Below are 20,457 nucleotides of genomic sequence, written 5' to 3' on the forward strand. Positions count from 1 at the left end.
AAAAAAAAAAGTCTGTTTAGAAAAGACTGGTTTTTTTTTCTTCCTTAAACCAAACACTTTTAGCCACCAGGGTGCAATTCACCACTATATTGGATCGTATGGCTTAATTTGTTTGATCAGCTCTCTTTATCTTAATGGAAACAGACGGGATGATGGGGTCTTTCAGAGCTTTGTTTATCAGGTTGACTTGCATTTCCTTCTGCTAGGAAAGTTTTAATCCCATGTTTGTAAAGAACATATTTGGCAATGTAGTTAGTGGTTAAATAGTTTACTAATTTATCTTTGATTGTAGCTTCTGACTAAAAAAAATCCCCACGAGTTTGATTTATCCAAAATTGTCTTCAGGGTGTTTAAGTTAAATAAGTTTCAGGAGAACTAATTTAACATTAGTTCTCCTGAAACTAATTTATGTGTTGAAAACAAGGTCTACTTTCTCAAGGTTTTTGCAGAACAAATAGCTAAGCTGTTAAAGTTCTACTATAAGCGCCCCTAGTGGCCACAGGTGACACTGCACTGCGGTAATCAAACAGTCTGGTTGCTTCAGAATGTTCACCCTAACCACTATATAGGGCACTAAATAGTGGCTGCACCATTTTAAATTTGTGTCTAACATCTAGTGGATGAAAAAATAGTGGACTCGAAATATCCCACAATGCACCCTGAAAAGTAGTGATCATCCATGGTCACTAGACGAGCAAATATATCCTGGAATGCTTTGCGAGGAAAGCTCTCCTCGCAAAGCATCATGGGATTTGCTGTCCCAGTGGCCTGCTGTCGCAATAGGCTAATAACAAAAATGGCGCAGGCACCGCATCGTATAGGCGGAGTTACGTGACCAACGGGGAGCGAAAAGTATTGATCATCTATCGGAGCGGTCAGTTAACTGAGTTTACTATATAGTCGACTATACAGTCCCCGCTCTATATAGCGATTGAGGGATTTAAAGTCTGTCTGTGTTATAGAATTGGATAGCTATGGACCAGTAGATTGAGAAATGATGGGGTCACTTGTAAATGCAAGACCTCATTCATCCCTATAGATTAAATCCCACATCAGAGAACCGAGAATGCGATTAGCCTAATTCTATATCTGTTTAATTGATGGTTAACAAAAAGGGAGCTTACGCTGCCATCAAGCTTTGCACTGTAAAAACAACATTTATGTTTACTGGAGTTGTCTTTGACATTTATTAAATTTAGTTTGGTGTTCTGAAAATAAAATAAAAAAAAGAAGTCACTTTATCAAGTCTGATATAGGCCATCTTTTTTTTTTTTTACTTTATTTTTATAATTTTTAAACATACAAGTACACATAATCGAACACCAGGGCTCGGGCGTGGTATGCAGTCATACCAAGTAGCATCACAATTCTACAGACATTTCACTATATGTATTCTCCAAAAATAGAGAGAAAAACTCCCAGGTGTCTGTCCAAGTAATATGAATCCACAAAAATGAACTGTTACACACCTTTGGCAACTAAATAATCCCATTTTCACAGAGTCTCTCTCCTTTTTCCTTCTTGAACCGTAATGTAAAAGTCAGCATTTCCATACCCTGGATCAGTTTTATAATATTCTGATATGGTCCATCTTGTTAGAAATGTTTCCTATTCCTTACGCATAAAGTTCCAGAAATTCCCAGATTGCCTGTATAACAGATGATTCTATCCTGTGAAATCTGTAGAGCAGGGGTCATCAACCTTTTTGACCCTGAGAGCATACTTCAGGGGTGCAGGGTGACACAAAAGGCTGCACAGTTTACCTTTAACAGGGAAAACACAGACTGGATTTTAAATGACGATCATGCTCCATACACTGAAAAAAAAATCTAAATCTAAATAAATGCATTTTTTCTTGAATTGAGGAGGTAAGTGAGACACTTTCCAAATGGAACAAGATCATTTGCATTTAAAATAAGAAAAAATAACTGTGCATATTATCTCATTATCTTATTTTAAGAGTAAAAATCCTCATTCCATTGGCAAATCATCTTATTTACCTGCTCAAAATAAGGGTAAATACACTTAATTTTAGACATTCTCACTTATTTTTCTAGATTGTTTTTGCAGTGTAAGAACAGGTGAAATGGAGCTTTAACAATGAAGTAAAGGGAAACTGAGAGAAAATTGTCATAATTAAGTTAATAATGAGCGACTGTATGACTGTTTTTAAAATTATATTTTCTTACCACATTATATTTGATTTATGTAAACTTATTTTACCAAAAAATAAACGTAATAAAATTTAATACGTTTCTGAAACAATGAAAAACAGTCTAGTTACTTTTTATTTAGGTACTATAGATGGTGCTTTAAAAAAAAATCATTGCTGTTAAAAAAGTTGAGATGTAATTCTTTATCATTTGTAGCTACACATATGAAATTGGGTCTCTATGATAGACATAAGCAAATAAGATGATTCTGTCTACATTAATTTATAACTGCAAACGTCCCAGAAGTCATGTTTAGTACATTATATTTCCCTTTTTAATCCCAGAGGCCAAAGCCACCCCCAAGGTGGGACCTAAACAGCACTTTTAGGTTGCTTATGCAGTGACATCATCAAAAGACTGCTAGAACACTTCTAATTGCATTATGCTGCCTGAATCATTTGTAAGATTATCTGCAGACTTCATCAGCATTTCTCCCAGGCGTCACTTCCACAAGCTCATCCCACCTGAACTCTGATGAGTCAATTAGTTTGAACCCAGAACTGTCAGATTTAGAGGCCTGTATAATGAGGAGTCATTAGATAACATTTATTTTGCAGCATTAGGGATGTGCAATCAACCTGAAGGACCAACACAGAGAAACAATATTTGTATTTTAACTTCAGGGAGATATTATTTAAACAGAAAGTGTGTTTTTGTCATCATGGATGTAAAAACTGTCACATCTTTTTGAATGAAAATGATAAAAACTGATCAATAACCAAATAAAGCAATTATAAATCCAGTTTTCTCATTGATTTATTCATTGCATAGCTGCTAATTTAATCAGTATTTCCCTTATATCCATACAAGAACATAAAAATGTCAAAGCTGCATGTCTCTAAGCGCGCTCTTTGCCATTGTGGTTGTTTTTATCTCACATTTAGGTTGCAGAAACAACCCACACCCCCAGCTGGGTCAATAACCTTCATCCCATGAGAAACATGTTGATTTACTGGCAATATTCTCCAAAGAGGGCAAAAGTTGAGCCTTTCCTTTGAAAGCAGCCATTTTCTGTCACTTTGTGGACATGCTTTGGGTGGCTAAAATCTCCAATTAGGGTCGGCTGACACGCCGCTCCATTCAGCCGCAGCCATGCCTGCATACATTTGCCTAGGAATGAACTCCTTTAAATAGATGTGGCGCTAAATGCGCCGGACAGCAGAGAGAATCGGCCTGAGTGACATTTGCTTTCTGAGGCGCTCGAGTGAGAAAAGGTATGAATTTATAAGGAAACACCGAAACATATCAATTCACGCAACTTCACGCGTCTTTATCCGCGTCTCTTCAAGCGAAAGGAAGCGGCTTTAAGTTAGGGGATGGGCTAAAGGGGTGATATATATAAAATAAAAAAAAACTTTGTTCAGACTTTGAATGCCAAATCGGTGCGGCCCACTTTGAGGAGGAAGAAAAAAGCAGATTTTTTTAAAGAAATCACGCTTCAACAGCGCTGAATCAGGTGCCGTTTATTCGGCCGCTCTCTAATGCGATTTTGAATATTAGTCTGGCCTTAAAATCCCAATCATGTCATCTGGTGGGAGTCCCATACAAGCATAATTACTATTCAAACGCGTCGCTAATGTCCCACCCGCACCCAGGCAGCTGGTCTGCTCCTGCGGGGCGCAGGCTGCGTCTTTCTGCGGGATTCCCAGGGAGGAAAACACCTTCAAGCCAAAAGTTTGGCTTCAAAAACAGGAAGACAAATACACTATAAAAAGGAATTCTGGTGGTATTAAAAAAATGCCATTAAAACAAAAATGATTATGTGATTTTAAGTCAAATTAATAATTTTGGAGAAACATTTACACTGCAAAAATGATCTAGAAATAAGTAAAATTTCTTAGATTAAGTGTATTTACCCTTAATTTTAGTAAGTAATTAAGATGAAAGATATTTTTATTCTTAAAATAAGATAATTAGTTATTATGCACTTGAAATAAGACAATGCAATTGTTTTCTTCTTATTTTAAATGCTAATTGTCTTTTTCTATCAGCAAAACGTCTCAGTTATGTCCTCGATTCAAGACAAAATGCACTTATTTTAAGAGAAAATTACTTGCATGATTGCATTTTTGCAGTGTACCCAAACAGTTTGATTAGAAGTTAACCTCAATACTGCAAAAACTTTCTGAAAATGGGTACAAAAGACTTAAAACAAGTGTATTTACCTTAAAGTTGAGTAGGAAAATAAGATGATCTGCCAATGGAATTGACATTTTCACCCTTAAAATAAGATAATTAGATATTATGCACTTGAAATAAGAGAATGCGGTCTTTTTTTCTTCTTCTTATTTTAAATGTAACTTGTCTTATTCCATTTCAAGAAGAAATGCACTTATAGAAAATATACTTACTTAGATTTACATTTTTTGCAGTGAATCAATTGTTTTTCTCCTTTGGGTGCAGCCAGGAGGTGATAAAGCTAAGTGTTATCAATGCAAATATTAACTTATTGTTCACATCAGATTGTGAAAGTCTTTGCTAACAATTCCAAATAAAGAAAATGAAAAACAATCCACTGGACTTTGTTTTCCTAGTTTGAAGACTTTTCGCTTTCCATCCAGAAAGATTTTTCAAATCAAAATGAATTATGAATTGAAAAAGCTTCCTCCACTGGAAAAACCCTAAACATAAGTAATTTTTTCTTTAAATAAGTGAATTTTTCTTGGATTGAGGAGGCAAAAGAGACATTTTGCCAATGGAAAAAGACAATTTACACTTCAAATAAGAAAACATAATTGCATTCTCTTGTTTTAATATCTAATTATCTTATTTTAAGAGGAAAGATACTCATTCCATTGGCAAACTATCTCATTTACCTACTCAAATTAAGGGTAAATACAGTTAATTTAAGAAATTATTACTTATTTCTATATAGTTTTTCCAGTTTGGAGGGGAAGCTAAATGTCTTAAAACTTGGAAACAAAGTCCAGTGGATTGTTTTTAACTTTCGTTTTTTTTTGGAATGACTATGACCTGGATGACTGAGAACCTTCACCGGCTCTTTGCTAACAATACTTTAAATTTGTGGACACTGTTAGCTCCACTGCTGAGGTTAAAGTCAGACTTGTGAGGCTTATAATGTAGAAATTAATTTTGGAGGCTAGCTATTTAATATTTGTTGAAAACTATGAAAGATATTAACCATACTACAGAAATATGTTGGAGAACTTGACTACTCTGGTGCAAATTAAAGTTTGCGCTCAGCTTGAACTCTTTTAGTGAAGCTGCTAAAAAATCAAACCTAGCAATCTAAACTTAACTGGTATGAAATGGTGGAATGTTATCATCTTCTATATTAGCTTCATTTCAATTTAGTTTTATTTATATAGCTCAAATTTAGAGCACATATCTCAAAGCACTTTACAAAAACAATTAAGTCAATAGCTTGGTTAAAAGTTAAAGAACATTGTGTCATTGACTCTGCAGCATTTCCCCACATTACGCATGTATGCAGCAATAGTGGAGAAGAAGAACAGGAAGAAGAACTAGGCTAAGTGTGAGAGGCTTTCTGCAAAGGATGACAGAGGTTCAAGGAGACCAAAGCAGACACACAAAAGACACATAGAGGCACTCATCCATGATAACTCTATTGTGTTAGAAAAGGTAACGGTAAAACTAGCTCCATGTGTTGCTCTGTCTCGGAGTGAAGTAAGCTGATGAGTTAAGAATCAGTTTTTATGTCAAAAAGGAGGGTAGAGAGCACATACAGTTAGTCACAGTAAAAACAGAGCCCTTAGCTATGTCTAGAAGAAAAACAGGACTAAACACTAAAGAATGTGTCACAGTTAAAGAGAGCTTCAATGAAGACATTGCTACGATAAAAAAACTGAGATATAATCAAGTTGGATGTTAAACTAAGAAACAAGGCAAAATTGGGCAGTAAAACTAGAATGAATCACAGTCAGGGGAAATGNACATTTTGCCAATGGAAAAAGACAATTTACACTTCAAATAAGAAAACATAATTGCATTCTCTTATTTTAATATCTAATTATCTTATTTTAAGAGGAAAGATACTCATTCCATTGGCAAACTATCTCATTTACCTACTCAAATTAAGGGTAAATACAGTTAATTTAAGAAATTATTACTTATTTCTATATAGTTTTTCCAGTTTGGAGGGGAAGCTAAATGTCTTAAAACTTGGAAACAAAGTCCAGTGGATTGTTTTTAACTTTCGTTTTTTTTTGGAATGACTATGACCTGGATGACTGAGAACCTTCACCGGCTCTTTGCTAACAATACTTTAAATTTGTGGACACTGTTAGCTCCACTGCTGAGGTTAAAGTCAGACTTGTGAGGCTTATAATGTAGAAATTAATTTTGGAGGCTAGCTATTTAATATTTGTTGAAAACTATGAAAGATATTAACCATACTACAGAAATATGTTGGAGAACTTGACTACTCTGGTGCAAATTAAAGTTTGCGCTCAGCTTGAACTCTTTTAGTGAAGCTGCTAAAAAATCAAACCTAGCAATCTAAACTTAACTGGTATGAAATGGTGGAATGTTATCATCTTCTATATTAGCTTCATTTCAATTTAGTTTTATTTATATAGCTCAAATTTAGAGCACATATCTCAAAGCACTTTACAAAAACAATTAAGTCAATAGCTTGGTTAAAAGTTAAAGAACATTGTGTCATTGACTCTGCAGCATTTCCCCACATTACGCATGTATGCAGCAATAGTGGAGAAGAAGAACAGGAAGAAGAACTAGGCTAAGTGTGAGAGGCTTTCTGCAAAGGATGACAGAGGTTCAAGGAGACCAAAGCAGACACACAAAAGACACATAGAGGCACTCATCCATGATAACTCTATTATGTTAGAAAAGGTAATTTTAAAACTAGCTCCATGTGTTGCTCTGTCTCGGAGTGAAGTAAGCTGATGAGTTAAGAATCAGTTTTTATGTCAAAAAGGAGGGTAGAGAGCACATACAGTTAGTCACAGTAAAAACAGAGCCCTTAGCTATGTCTAGAAGAAAAACAGGACTAAACACTAAAGAATGTGTCACAGTTAAAGAGAGCTTCAATGAAGACATTGCTACGATAAAAAAACTGAGATATAATCAAGTTGGATGTTAAACTAAGAAACAAGGCAAAATTGGGCAGTAAAACTAGAATGAATCACAGTCAGGGGAAATGNTGCTGCATTTTGGTTTAAAGGTCTAAAGGTTTAAGAAAAAATCCTACCTATAACAATGTCAACATTAATTGTTATAAACAGCCCTTTTTTTCTTGTTTGTGGTTTGTTGCTAAGGGGGCAGTAGGGCTCTATCTACAGTAGGCAGCATTGCAAAAGAGATTATCAATAAAATAAAATGCATGAATTGACATAGGATCATGTAAAGCCATAATAGTTTAGCCGTATAGCATTAAGGCTAAAGTCAAGATGTTTGCTCTTTACATTACTTAGAAAGACATTAGAATACAAACGTTATCTCATGACTGTGATGATGACAAACGAAGAAAATGTTGATTTTAGTGCAAATTTTTGTAACCGCTTGCATCGACAGAAGGAAATACGACAGACGTTAACATCCATTATGAATAAATCAAAACAGGAGTCAAAAGCTGCCATAACCTGAGGATTATAAATATTATATGTGTATCTAACAGCAGGTTTAGATGGAATGCAGGTTTGATCAACTAATACTGAAAGTCAAATTAGATTTTTATTTGATATCATCTAATGAAATAATTTAAATTTCTAATCAAACATATTAGTTGCAACTCAATGCATTTTACACGATGTGATTCTAAGAACCTTCCTTTATTTGGAAGTCATACCAGATTATTTGGGTGAAATGTTAAGATTTGGATTAATTCTTGTTCATTGTTGCATCAGGGAGCCATCATTTAAAGGCAGACATCTCACTAAGTTGATTAGTTCTTCCTTTTCGGGAACATTTTATGTCAAAATCACAAACTAATTATTTAATATTTTTTGACAGATGAACAAAGTGGTGGTAAAAGTTTGAAAAAAACTTAAGATCATTTTTTGAATAATCTCAAATTATAGTTATATTACTGTAATACTGTAATAGGCTGGAAACATTTCTTAAATCAGGTGTATTCACCCTTAATTTTAGTAGGTAAATGGGATGATTTGCTAATGGGATGAGTATTTTTACTCCTAAAATAAGATAATTAGATGATATGCACTTGTAATAAGAAAATGTGGTTGCTTTTTCTGATTTTAAATGTAAATCATCTTGTTCTATTGGCAAAGTGTATCACTTATCTCCTCAATTAAAAAACAAATGCACTTAGTTTAAGAAAAACTGACTTATTTAGATTTCCATTTTTGCTGTGTATATGCAATTTTTTTGCATTATTTTTGTTTTGATGCTTTAAGGGGAGATGTTTACCCACTCTTCTCTGCATGGTATTGAGTGGTGCGTTTTGGTTGTTCAAAGAGCACTAAGATTTAGTTCTTTTTTTCCCAAAAAGTAGATGTCCAGCAAATAAACCGACCCGGACAAACGCGGGGAGATTTCTACGACGTGGGAATGTGTGAGAAAAAGAACCACGCTGCAAACTGAGACAATGATCGGGCCCTTCCAATCCCTGAGAAGAGAAAAGTTTATGGGTTGACATAAAAAATGTGTTTTCTTCTGCAGCTAAGAATAGGTCTCAAATGAAAGGCCAATAAAGGCGAAAACAGTAGAGGTGGTGGAGAAGCTTTGGCACAAGTGAAGTAGAAAGCCCCGCAGTCAACGAGAATGAATGGAGATCCCTGGTGGGGCATTGCTCTCTGTATTTACCGCGCTGCTTTGCAGGCAGGTTGTTCCTCTATATTCATGGCTCATTAATGGGCCAACCAGTTAAATCAGTGAGCCCCACCGTTTAGACAGCTGAATTCCCTTCAAGAAAAAAAAAAGGAGGCTGGCCAGAGTGGACAGACCGCCCATAAAACCGTCTCCCTCCTTCTTCCAGCTTCACTTCTTCTCAGATCGTTATTTAAGTTCATTAAAGAGATGGAGCTCATGTATATGAAGCGCCTTTAATTGACTCCACAATATTGTTCACGAATAAAGATCCAAGCATGTAATTAATGTCTTTTTTAATAGAAAGGATGATGAACAATACCCCTGGTGAGGCCATTTGATTTCATTTAATTTTCCATCCCATTTGCTTCCAATGCTGCCCTCTCTCACACACAGGGAGCCGTTTGGCCGCTCCTAGGGGCTCCTGGGTGCGCTGTGCGCAGGGGGTTCAACCCAACTTCTCCACAAACAGAAAGGAAACCCTCTCTCTCTCTCTGTGCCTCTATCTCCCTCTTTTAGCCCCTCCTTTAGGAGATTAATGAATTTCGCTGTGGACACAGTGGCATCTGAAAGCAGCGCAGGGATGCATGGGATGGGAACCAGTCGCAAAAGGCCGGGCGTTAATAAATAACCGCTCCGCTCAGCCGGGCGCAACCATTGCGCGCATTGAGGAGATTGTTCGCGTGTCGTTTGGACGATTTGAAAGAGCGCGTGAAGGGAAATGTGCAATCTGACAAAGGCTTGCTTTTACAGAAATATATAACAATTACAATATTTCATAACTGATTTATAAACAAACAAATAAATAAAATAAATAAATAAAAATAAATAAATATTAAAGCTGTAATCAATTTTGCAATAATAAAAATAATATTCAAAGAGAAGAAAACAAATAATTCTCAATTTTTCCCCTAAATATGAAAAAATTATCAACCTTACGTGGAGATATTTTTTAATATCTGGTTTCGCTACTCTTGTTTGAAATATATAGAAATAACGCTTAAAGCATAGCCTCTTAGCAAAAAAAGAAAAAAAAAGCATTTTGAATAATTTTTTAATGCAAACCTGTCTGACATCCACTGAAAAGATTTTAACTCTTGTTTTTTTTTTTGTTTTTTTTACTTTTATGTGCTGATATGTTCATTCAACCCATGTAAATAATTAATGAACCATGTGCAAATTTACAATAAAGACATTATCTATAGATCAGTATTGAACTATTCCAAATTTCATTTTTACAGTGATAACATCTTCTGCTCCCTGGTCTAATTTTCTAGTATGTTTTTATCTCAATTTGAAAACCTTTCAGACACTCAGTGTTAAACCAGTGTGGACAGGTCAAAGGTCAATATAGTCATGGGGTGAACTGACCGCCCACAGGTTGTTCTTCATCCCCTTGACCTAACACAAAACCTTAGATCAGGATTTTTTATATCTTCATCACATTTAGGTTAATCAAACCAAACGAAACTTTTAACTAATTTCATCATTTAATTTATTTCAGAAAATTATTTCATTTAAATCATGATAAATGAAAGTTTCCTTTATAGGTCTAATCTATTTCAGATATAGTGGTTTTCACAGCTCAGTCCTGTTTTTTTTTTTTTTTGTCCTCTCATGTTAATTGCTAAACAAATCGATCCATTAACCAATTAATTTGTCAATCCAGCCTCCCTGTCCCCACACGGCCAATTCCAATGTTTCTATTTCATTTTCTGCCTTCTGAAGGGATGCTGTTAAATTATACACTGGAAATTGTTGTTTTTGGCATTTACTTAATCATATTTAGTTACTTTAATACAATTTTTTGTTGAAAATATTTTTTCATATATTTTAACAGCGAATTTTCAAAATTTAAACACTTTTTTATTATATATCATCAGTTCACATCATAACAATGTGCATTTATTAAAAAATACTGCAGCCATATTACATTTAATACCGATCCTAAAATGGAAATGGTCACAAAACTGTAAATTTATGAGATAGGATTATATATAAAAAAAGAAAGCAATGAGTGTTTCCCCCCCTTTGTTTTTTTTTTTCAAAGTGCAGAATAAAGCAGCTGAACATATTGTTTAAGGAAACAAGAAAACCACAAGTATGTGTGCGTGCGCGCGCGCGCTGGGAAGATGGTGCTGTTATTTTCTCCTCTCCTCCTGCTGCTGGTCCTCCTCTTTCAGTACCTGCCTGATCTCAACCCGGCACACGCCGAGAGTCAATAGAAGTTAACAAGTCCTCTAAACTTTCCTGCTCCTTTTGTTCACACTAAGGACAAAAAAAGAGGAGGAGGGGAGGTGCAGGGAGGGGGATAGAGGAACCCTTTGAAGTATGCAGAAGCCTTAAGAGTGGCAGCCAAGTAGATTTAAAGTATAGCCAAAGAAAACCTGAATAGAGGAAGGGTGACGATTTATGGAGAAATTATACAGTGGATTTGTCAGTGAAAATATCGGAACTGTCTGGAGGACAAAGCCACATGCTGAGGATTAATGGCTGCTCCGGACCTTTGATTCCGCGCTCTCCTTTCTCTGGCCTTGACAAATTGGATTTCTGGGATGGGAAGGGTCGCCGGGCTCTTTGTGTCCCTTGACCGTTTTGGGAGCGATTCATTATGCGGTGGAGTGAGGGAAAGTCTCCATGTGAGCAGCAGGCCCGGCCCGTTTTCCCTCTGCGCACAGCTGCTGGGAGAGCCCAACTCTCTCACACTCAGCCACACATTCACCCACAAACACGCACACACCTTCTCAGAGCTGCTGCAAACTCAGGAGACCCCCTCCCTCCCCACGCAGACCAGCATCACCTCTCATCAGCACCCACCCAGTTCTCCTTCTTCTTCCACTCCATCCACAGACAATCTTGTGTGTGTGTGCGCGGGGGGGTGGGGGGTGTACCTTACCCTGCTCCATCACTAGAAAAGCAGGGGAGCATAACGCCACCGCGTCAATTTGAGGGCGGACATCGGCCTGTCCTCATCTTCCTCCTCCTCCTCCTCTCTGCATGCGCGCTTTCTCCTATCTGGGTCTCCATCAGTCTTCATGGTTCTGATCTCACCCCGCGCCATGCAAGCCACTCGGGCGTCCACCACCGTCAGTGTGTTTGCAGACTGCAGCATCCCGTCCGGGCTCCGGATAGGACCGGTACCTGGCATCTTCAAACTGGGGAAGTACGTGTCGGACCTCAAGGAAACTGGACCTAAGAAAAAGGTAAGCCTGCAACTCTTTACAGATCTATAAATTTAAACCATTTTAGCCATTAAAATTTTGATTTTATTATTGGAATCCGTTAGGATTTATTTAAAAGATTAATTATTTGTTGATTTATATTTTTTTTATTTGATCCAAATATTCAAAACAACAGATTAAAGATAAAAGTGCTTTTTTAAAATATTTTTTATTTATTGGTTGCTGACCTGTCAGACTTCATTGAGTCGCGAGTTATTAATTGGTTTGGCCTGTCAGGTTAGAAATAATTGAGCTCCATTAGTGGCCGACTTGTCAGCTTAACCGGCCTAATGGGCGAAGTCGGTGCGTAGAGGGACTGTGCGCCTTTATGTTTCACAGCCTGCCGGGCCCGTTATTCCTTTGAGCCGTTTACTGTTAATAAAGTCCGGCCAAAAAAAGATGCCTGTGAGGTCCATGACTCCATGTTTCAGCCTTCAGGCGGAGAAAAAACTGTTAAGAGGAAAATAATTTTTAAAAGAAAATCAACTTTGCTGAAAATGTTTAGTTTCACAAATTAAAAAAGTTTAAAATGCATAATAATAATAATAAAAAAGAATAAACGATGCTCAAAAAGATTTTTTCTTTTCGTGTAAAAATTATATATTTTTTTTCCAGCCGCATGAATGTTTGTTTTTATCGCCGAATCTGTCAGCGGCTGTGATTGATGCGTCTAAATGCGTGGCCCCGAGGGGCCGCAGGGGGATCATCAGGTGCAATCTCTGTGTCAAATGTCACGCCTCGATCCCTAATGTCCTCCAACAGTTTAGAAACGCTCTGACACTCTTCAAATTCGTTTCCCATATCAAGTCAATTAGGCCCGTGCGCCTCTGTCTTTAGGAAATGATCAGCAGAGCGGATAAAGACGCATTAAGCGCGCATCACCTTCACCTCCACCTGGAATCAAAAAGCACAACAATTCGATATAACCTGTTTTATAAAATATAATAATACACTTTTTTGTGATTGAACATGCAAATGAATAAATAAAATCAACGCGGCTGTTTATTTAGGTTTCTGCTTGGAAACAAAGTGTTTTCGGGTTTGTCAACTTGTTTTTCCATTTAAAAATTTTTTTGTTTTTTTTGGCTCAGATCCGTTTGGTACGTGGAGAGTTTGTGGACGAGTCGGGCAGCCCTGTGCCAGACTGGATCGGATTTATTCGGGCCGCAAGGAACAGCCAGGAGCAAAACCTGGAGGCAGTGTCGGACTTACCTGGCGGACAGGTGAATTTTCACATTTTTTCTTTGTGCTTCCCTGTTATTTAAATCGAAATAAAACTTCCTTTATTTTACCCATTACTATTTTATCCTTTTTTAGATTTTTTACCGCGTCTTGAGGGAAATCCAAGCAGGAGAGGAGCTCAGTGTCTGGTACTCCAACGGTCTTGCGCAGTGGTACGACATCCCAACAACGGCCACTCCTACGCACGACGAGAAAGGTAAAGGACATTTATTACACATATAATCATAAAAAAAATATAAATGAACAGCTTAGCAAACATTTAACCCTTTAAAGCCAAGTGTATTATATTTCATAAATGAGTTGTTGAATCATGTAGTGAAAAGAAAATGTGTGGAAGACTATACAAAAATGCTTAATGTATCAAAATGTATGCAAATAAATTATGTAATTTAAGTAGTTCGATTTTTTTTTCTTTACTTTGTAAGAAAGTTGATTTACAATTCTAATTTAAAAAAATCTGTAAATTATTTCACTGTCCTGGATTTAATGGGTTAATCAATACATTTTTTTTTATTACCAAAAGGCTTTCGTTTCTTGACGTAATTGACGTTTTCCCCCCCGAAAGAGATCAAATTATGTTTTTTTGTTGTTGCTACAATTAAGTTAAATTATTTTAAATGAACACAAGGAATCAAATCATCCAAATCTGAGCACCTGTCTTGGACAGATATCTGCTAGAAACTAACAAACTTGGATTAGACGCTTAATTTTATCATCAGTCTGGAGAATCTTATTTTTTTTCCTCCCGGTGGTTAATCTTCCTGTTTAGGCTGCTTATAATAATCCGATGTTTGAGCTTGGGGATTAATGCCCCCTCTGTGTAAAACAGACACTCATTAGAGACTAATCCTGTTACAGAGGAGATTATCAACAGATACTTAAATGGAAATTCCTTCATCAGACAGAGAGTCTGAATCAGACATCTCTTGGTTTGTTTATGAAAACAAAACGACAGAAAGTGGGCGACTGATATAATACGAGACCAGAAAAAGAAAAAGAGAAAAATAATGACGGTGTTTGATACGCTGAATAAAAAAAAGCAATTAAAAGCAGAGATTGACGCGCTTCGGTGAAAACAGAGGAAGAATAAGGCCCCGTGATTCAGTCGCTCCACGGAGGTTAACGAATGTCAGCCCGTCGTTAATATTCATGTATTCAAAAGCAAATAATTCAAAAACAAGTGCTTCACGCTGAATTACGTGGCTGCGTTAAGGTATTGTGGCCTAATGAATACCAACTTTTATGTGGGGTGTATATTGGCCGGATTCTGCGGCGCAGCGCGCACCGTGTGCGCTCCTGGACATACGGGCTCACCCCCCCTCCACCATTGAGGCGTCAACAGATGGGTCTGCGCCATTGTTTCTGGAGACTTGCGATTTCAAGCAACAGCTGCTGTCACTTCCACGGGAAAGGGCGCAGAGAGGGAAAGGGCCGCGTTGAATTGTGCGTGCTCCGGAGCGCCAGATTGGGCAGGGCGTTTGCCTTTTTGATGGTGATCATAAACAATGGCCCGCATGAGGATTACAAAATCATTACATCTATATTATCTTTTGAGTGGCCAACTGGGGGCCATTAGGAAGACTCCTAGAGTCTATTACGGTTTGGAACCAGATCTTAGGAGCGCCATAAGGTGCAGCAGGGGGAGGAAGTTATTTTTTTTTTATTGCTCCAATAAAGCTTTGATTTACTTTTAACAAATCTGGGGAGCTACGCTGCAAAAACGATCTATAAATAAATAAAAATGTCTTAAATTAAGTGTATTTACCATTAATTTGAGCAGGTAAATAAGATTATTTGCCAATGGAGTGAGTATTTTTACTCTTTAAAATAAGATAATTAGAACATGCACTTGAAATAAGACTATACAATTATATTTTCTTATTTTTAGTGTAAATTGTCTTGTTCCATTAGAAAAATGTCTCTTTTACCCCCTTAATCCAAGAACAAATGCACTTATTTTAAGAAAAAATGTCTCTTTTACCTCCTCAATCCATTACTTATATAGATTTCGATTTTTTCCAGTGCATGGAAATTTTTAATTTCTATACAATAATAATAATAATAAAAAAAATGAATTATTGGGAATTTTTGCACCAAGGTGCACATAAACCAAGTTATCGAACAGAGCCACAATAAGGATATTTGAGGCCCTAAATTGTGTTCAGTTAAAATCAAATCCACCAGCCATAAAACCTAAAGCTTATCTTTATTAGGTCGTAGAATGGGCGCCTCTATAATTAAAAATATCCGATTTAGTTTTCTCAACATTAATATCAGTTATTAATCTATCACTATTATTTGAATAAAGATTTTTTTTTTCATATTAAACTGTAAATTTACGCCAGCCATGGCTTTTCAATGCAGCCTCAGTGTGTGGAGCAGGGGTCAAGCTTAACAGGTTGTGCCACAAGAAAAGATTGCAACTTTTCACCTATTATTTTTTATTGGTTTGCAGTCAAAGTGCAGGTTAAATAAAAACTCCAGCACTGACATTATGGAGAGAAATGATTTAACTACCCATATTAGAAATGTGATTGTTAATATTCTGTGGAGCGGACCCTTTAATCTGTGACTGAAGAGAAAAACATTTTATTGTCAGTCTTCACTGGTATTTTTAAGGTATCTCTTTTCAAAATGGAATTGTACTCTTTGAGTTCTATCAATGTAATTATTTCATTTTTTAACCAATATGTTAAGTCGAGTAAAAGCATAAAACACTGCATATCAAATAGTTTCTATACGCCATCGCAGCCTCATTGTCATACAGAGAATGCACATGCTGGTGCTCCCTTAATTTGGGACGCCCCATTGTCGTGCCCCCCTGGACAGAGAGCCACATGGCCCAGAAATGCCCACTAGTTAACATAAAAAAAAACACAATGAAGATTTCTCTAGAGAGTCTTTGTATTTTTCTTTTAATCATTAAATCTGCAGTTTTTATTATTTAATAATTTTATTTTAGAACTGAAAACTAACTGAATAAATAACATGAAGTTTGTATGAAGTTATGCACCTGCGGTGGACCAGTGATGACGGGGGTGGGGGATCTAATTTGCATTTAACTTTTATTGAATTATTTGTTTTGGTGTTTTTTTGCAGGCGAAGAGCGTTACATCTGCTGGTACTGCTGGAGAATATTCAAATATCCAAACACTCTCAAGGCCCACATCCACTTCCACTGCGCCCTGAGCAACGGCAGGAGGTTTCTAAGCAGCGAGCAGGCCAGAGGAACCGAGACCTTCAGCAGGTCGCCAAAATCCGGAGACATCCCGAACACCTCCAGCCACAGCTACCCCTCAGACTCCAGCAGGCGGGCGGTGTCCTCCTCGCCCTTCCCAAACAACAAAAGCGGACTGTCAAAGAAAGGCAGCTCCGAGGAGCAGGACAGAGCCCTGGATATGAGCGTCACGTCATCCAGAAACCAGGGACACCTCCTCGGTCTGGGTGCAGCATCCTCGGTGCTGGGCAGCATGGGTTTCCATCCGGGCGTGCGCTCCGCCTTCAAGCCCACTGGCGGCTCCAAAGTCCAGGGCGCGGAGGCTTCCAGAGAGGAGGCCGCAGGGAAGCTGACCGGCGCCGGGTTTAGTAAACTCATAGGAAACATGAAACCGATTCGCAACCTCGGGGAGGCCCTGAGCGGTTCCGGGAACCACCATCCTAAGTGCGCTCCGGCCATCATGGACGCACCATGCGCAAATCCCATACGGGGATTCCCGCTGCTGCAGCATGTGGAGGAAACGTCGGCCTTCAAGCACGTCGAGAGCCGAATGCACGCCGGCTTGTCCCCGTCCCGGTACCCCCAGATCCCCCCCGGTTTGCACTTTGAAAGGTTCTCACTTCCTCACTTTGACGGCGTGAAGGCGTACAGCGGGGACTGCAACATCCCGCTGATGCCCTTTACAGTCTATAACGGAGAGCTGCTGTACAGCTCGCCCTATTACCCGCTCAAATTCCACTTCAGCAACCTCCTCAAATACCCAGACTCAATGCCCTACTTTGGCGCACCGCCTCTTGGTCAGGAACTGGGCTCCATCACCAATATCGACCGGGAGATCGCCATGCACACGCAGCAGCTTTCAGAGATCAGCGCGGAGAAGAACCGGACGCGCCTGGACTCCGTTCCGGCAGGAAGCACCGGCTCCACCGGATCCGGCAAACCCAAAAAGGGCCACCTGTGTCTCTACTGCGGTAAGCTGTACTCCAGGAAGTACGGCCTTAAGATCCACATGAGGACGCACACCGGCTACAAGCCGCTGAAGTGCAAAGTTTGCTTCAGGCCCTTCGGAGACCCGAGCAACCTGAACAAACATATCCGGCTGCACGCGGAGGGAAACACGCCGTACAGGTGCGACTTCTGCGGGAAGGTTCTGGTTCGGCGGAGGGATCTGGAGCGGCACGTCAAGTCCAGACACCCCGGACAGACTCTGAAGAAGCTGGACGACAAACCCGGGGGCCCGTTTGAGGACCCGGAGCACAAGAGCGAGAACGAAAGCGATGTGGACGTTTGCTTCACCGACGACCAGAGCGACCAGGAGTCCAACAAAAACACAGACTGAGCTGCTTCCACGGACACAGAAAACTAATCAAGAGTTTTTAGTTTTTTTTCTTTTTGGCGTAGCATGAACATTTCAACTAGTTTTCCCAGTGACATGGTCTAAACAAAAATACAACACTTTAATACATTTATTTTTTATTTGATTTAATCAGGCTGTTTTCGGAATGTCATTTATGCATTTAGCGATTTATTCATTAATAAGTGTGAAAAAATGGCAGTTTTCTTTTATTTTCCTCGCCAATTATCCTTATAACATTTTTTTTTATTAAGTGGAACCAAAAACATTGTTTTCATGCAGGCACGAGACCCACCTGCAAAAAAAAAGAAAAAGAAAAAAAGAAATTCAACCGCTTATAGATATTCTCTTTTTATCTTTTATTGCAAACATTGAAAGTTAAAACAAAACAAAACTGCCACACTGGAAGAAAAAAAAAACGAAATCTAGATAAGTAATTTTTTTCTTCAAATAAGTGCATTTGTTCTTGAATTGAGGAGGTAAAAGAGACATTTTGCCAATGGAACAAGACAATTCACATAAAAAAAAAATAAAAAAAAAACACAATTGCATTGTCTTATTTTAAGTGCATTTTATCTAATTATCTTATTTTAAGAGTAAAATACTTACTCCATTGGCAGACTGTCTCATTTACCTACTCAAATTAATAGTAAATACACTTAATTGAAGAAATTTCTACTTATTTCTAGAGAGTTTTTCCAGTGCAACATATGAGATATGTTTGTTAAATTTGCTTTATTTGTTGATGAAAGCTTTGTAATAAACTCAGTTTAATGATTCAGAACAAAACCTTAATCCAAATATGAGAAGCACAAGAGCTCCCAGTCAGACTTTTCCCAAAATTGGCTCCCTAATCATTTCTTTTTCTTTTTTTTATTGTGAATATTCTCATTATTTTCCTTTTTTTTGTAACTGCTTTTGCACTTTAAAAATAACCCACCCCCACTGTTGAGCTGCAATTCTTATTATCAGCTCCTCCTCCCCATTTCCCTCTGACCATAACTCTGTTATTAAATTTGCACTTTTTTTCCCACCTTGCCCTCTTCTGGAAGCACCATGCAGCTTCCAGCTTATTTAAGGATTTATAAACAGAAAAAGAAAGTGTAACTATGGTTTGCAGTCCAATGCATTGTAAATAAGTTGTACATTATAATGATGAGATTTGGCATTCCATTGGAGAAGTTGTGTGTGTGTGTGTTTATACGTGATGTTGTCTAAGAGGACAATAATATACTGCTAATTATTAAATGGATGTTTTCCTTTTTTTTTTTGAATAAATTAATTTAAAGCAAAAGATGTGTTTGATGTCTTTTTTATGTGGGATAGGGACGTTGGTAAACATCTCAAATCAATCTCAAATCTTTTATTATCTATTTATAATTTGTGATGAATGTTTTATAAAATGTCAAATTTGACCTCTCTTAAGAAGCTGTTAGCCTGCAATGCATAATTTTTTTCTTACCGAAAGTTATATTATTTGCAAAAAGCACTCATTTAATATTAATTTTGTATTTTTTTAAATCTTCTATGTATCTATAATGTTTATAGTGCTTTAATACAAAAATCTAAAACTTCATCTTCTGCCTGAGACCAAGAAAATACTTGGATAATGATTTGAAATAAAAAAAACAAAACAAACTAAGTTATGTTAAATATCAAATTTAAAAAAGGGTTTTAAATGACATGATTTGAATTAATGTCAAACAAAAATCATAGCTGCTGTTTATTGGTAATTTTGATGAAAAAATTAATATGTGAAAATAATGAAACCTATGATGCAAACTGTTAACTACGTAGAAAACAAACACTTTGCTACACTTATCACTCTGTTAGAGATCTGTTTATTAGAAACCATGAGCTACTGCACAATTAGAGGCTTTTGACATGCTTTTCTGGGGTCCAATTGTGGCCCCTGGGCTGATTGGCATGTTTCCTGACTGCAGGCAGACTGTGGTAAAAATCTGATCCACAAGCACAAGCTGATGCAGATGGATACGTTTTATTTCTAGTTAGAGAAAAAATAAAACACGTTTATTCTTTAAATGGAAAATATTAGCTGTAACCTAAAGTACCCATCTTTTTGTGTTCTTTAAAAGTACTAAATCAATTGGACCCCATCTGCCCACTGACTTTTTCCTTCTTTGGTTCTCCCCAGAACCCACTTTTAATTGATGTTTTAAACTTGGCAGAATACAGCAAGCTTTTCCAAACTGTCTTTATTTAAATTAACGACACACGCAGAACCCTTTCAATTGAACTTATTTGGGGAAAGGAAAACTGTGTGCAACATTAGGTCTTGAAGAAAAGTGTAAATTATTATAAAGCTTGCTTCCATTGTCCCTAGTTTTTTGCAACAAATGCAAAAAAAAAAAAGCCAATGTGAATTGATCTATCTATCTATCTATCTATCTATCTATCTATCTATCTATCTATCTATCTATC

General features: G+C 37.4%; 1 protein-coding gene across 1 annotated transcript; it reads left to right on the forward strand.

The window, feature by feature from the left end:
* Positions 1–11,830: 11,830 nt before the first annotated feature.
* Positions 11,831–18,302, forward strand: prdm13 (PR domain containing 13). Its single transcript, XM_015388402.1, has 4 exons — positions 11,831–12,184; positions 13,294–13,425; positions 13,520–13,640; positions 16,544–18,302. The coding sequence occupies exons 1-4, from the start codon at positions 12,017–12,019 to the stop codon at positions 17,998–18,000; spliced, it is 1,878 nt and encodes a 625-aa protein (XP_015243888.1). The 5' UTR covers positions 11,831–12,016; the 3' UTR covers positions 18,001–18,302.
* Positions 18,303–20,457: the final 2,155 nt, after the last annotated feature.

This window comes from Cyprinodon variegatus, unplaced genomic scaffold (genome assembly GCF_000732505.1).
Source record: "Cyprinodon variegatus isolate N-32 unplaced genomic scaffold, C_variegatus-1.0 Scaffold422, whole genome shotgun sequence".
In the NCBI taxonomy this organism is placed as follows: Eukaryota; Metazoa; Chordata; class Actinopteri; order Cyprinodontiformes; family Cyprinodontidae; genus Cyprinodon; species Cyprinodon variegatus.

Excerpts from the sequence above, each read along its gene's own strand:
- prdm13 (XM_015388402.1), top strand. The coding sequence starts at position 12,017 with ATGGTTCTGATCTCACCCCGCGCCATGCAAGCCACTCGGGCGTCCACC. Across the intron at positions 12,185-13,293 it reads AAACTGGACCTAAGAAAAAG|ATCCGTTTGGTACGTGGAGA; the intron begins GTAAGCCTGCAA and ends TTTTTGGCTCAG. Across the intron at positions 13,426-13,519 it reads CGGACTTACCTGGCGGACAG|ATTTTTTACCGCGTCTTGAG; the intron begins GTGAATTTTCAC and ends ATCCTTTTTTAG.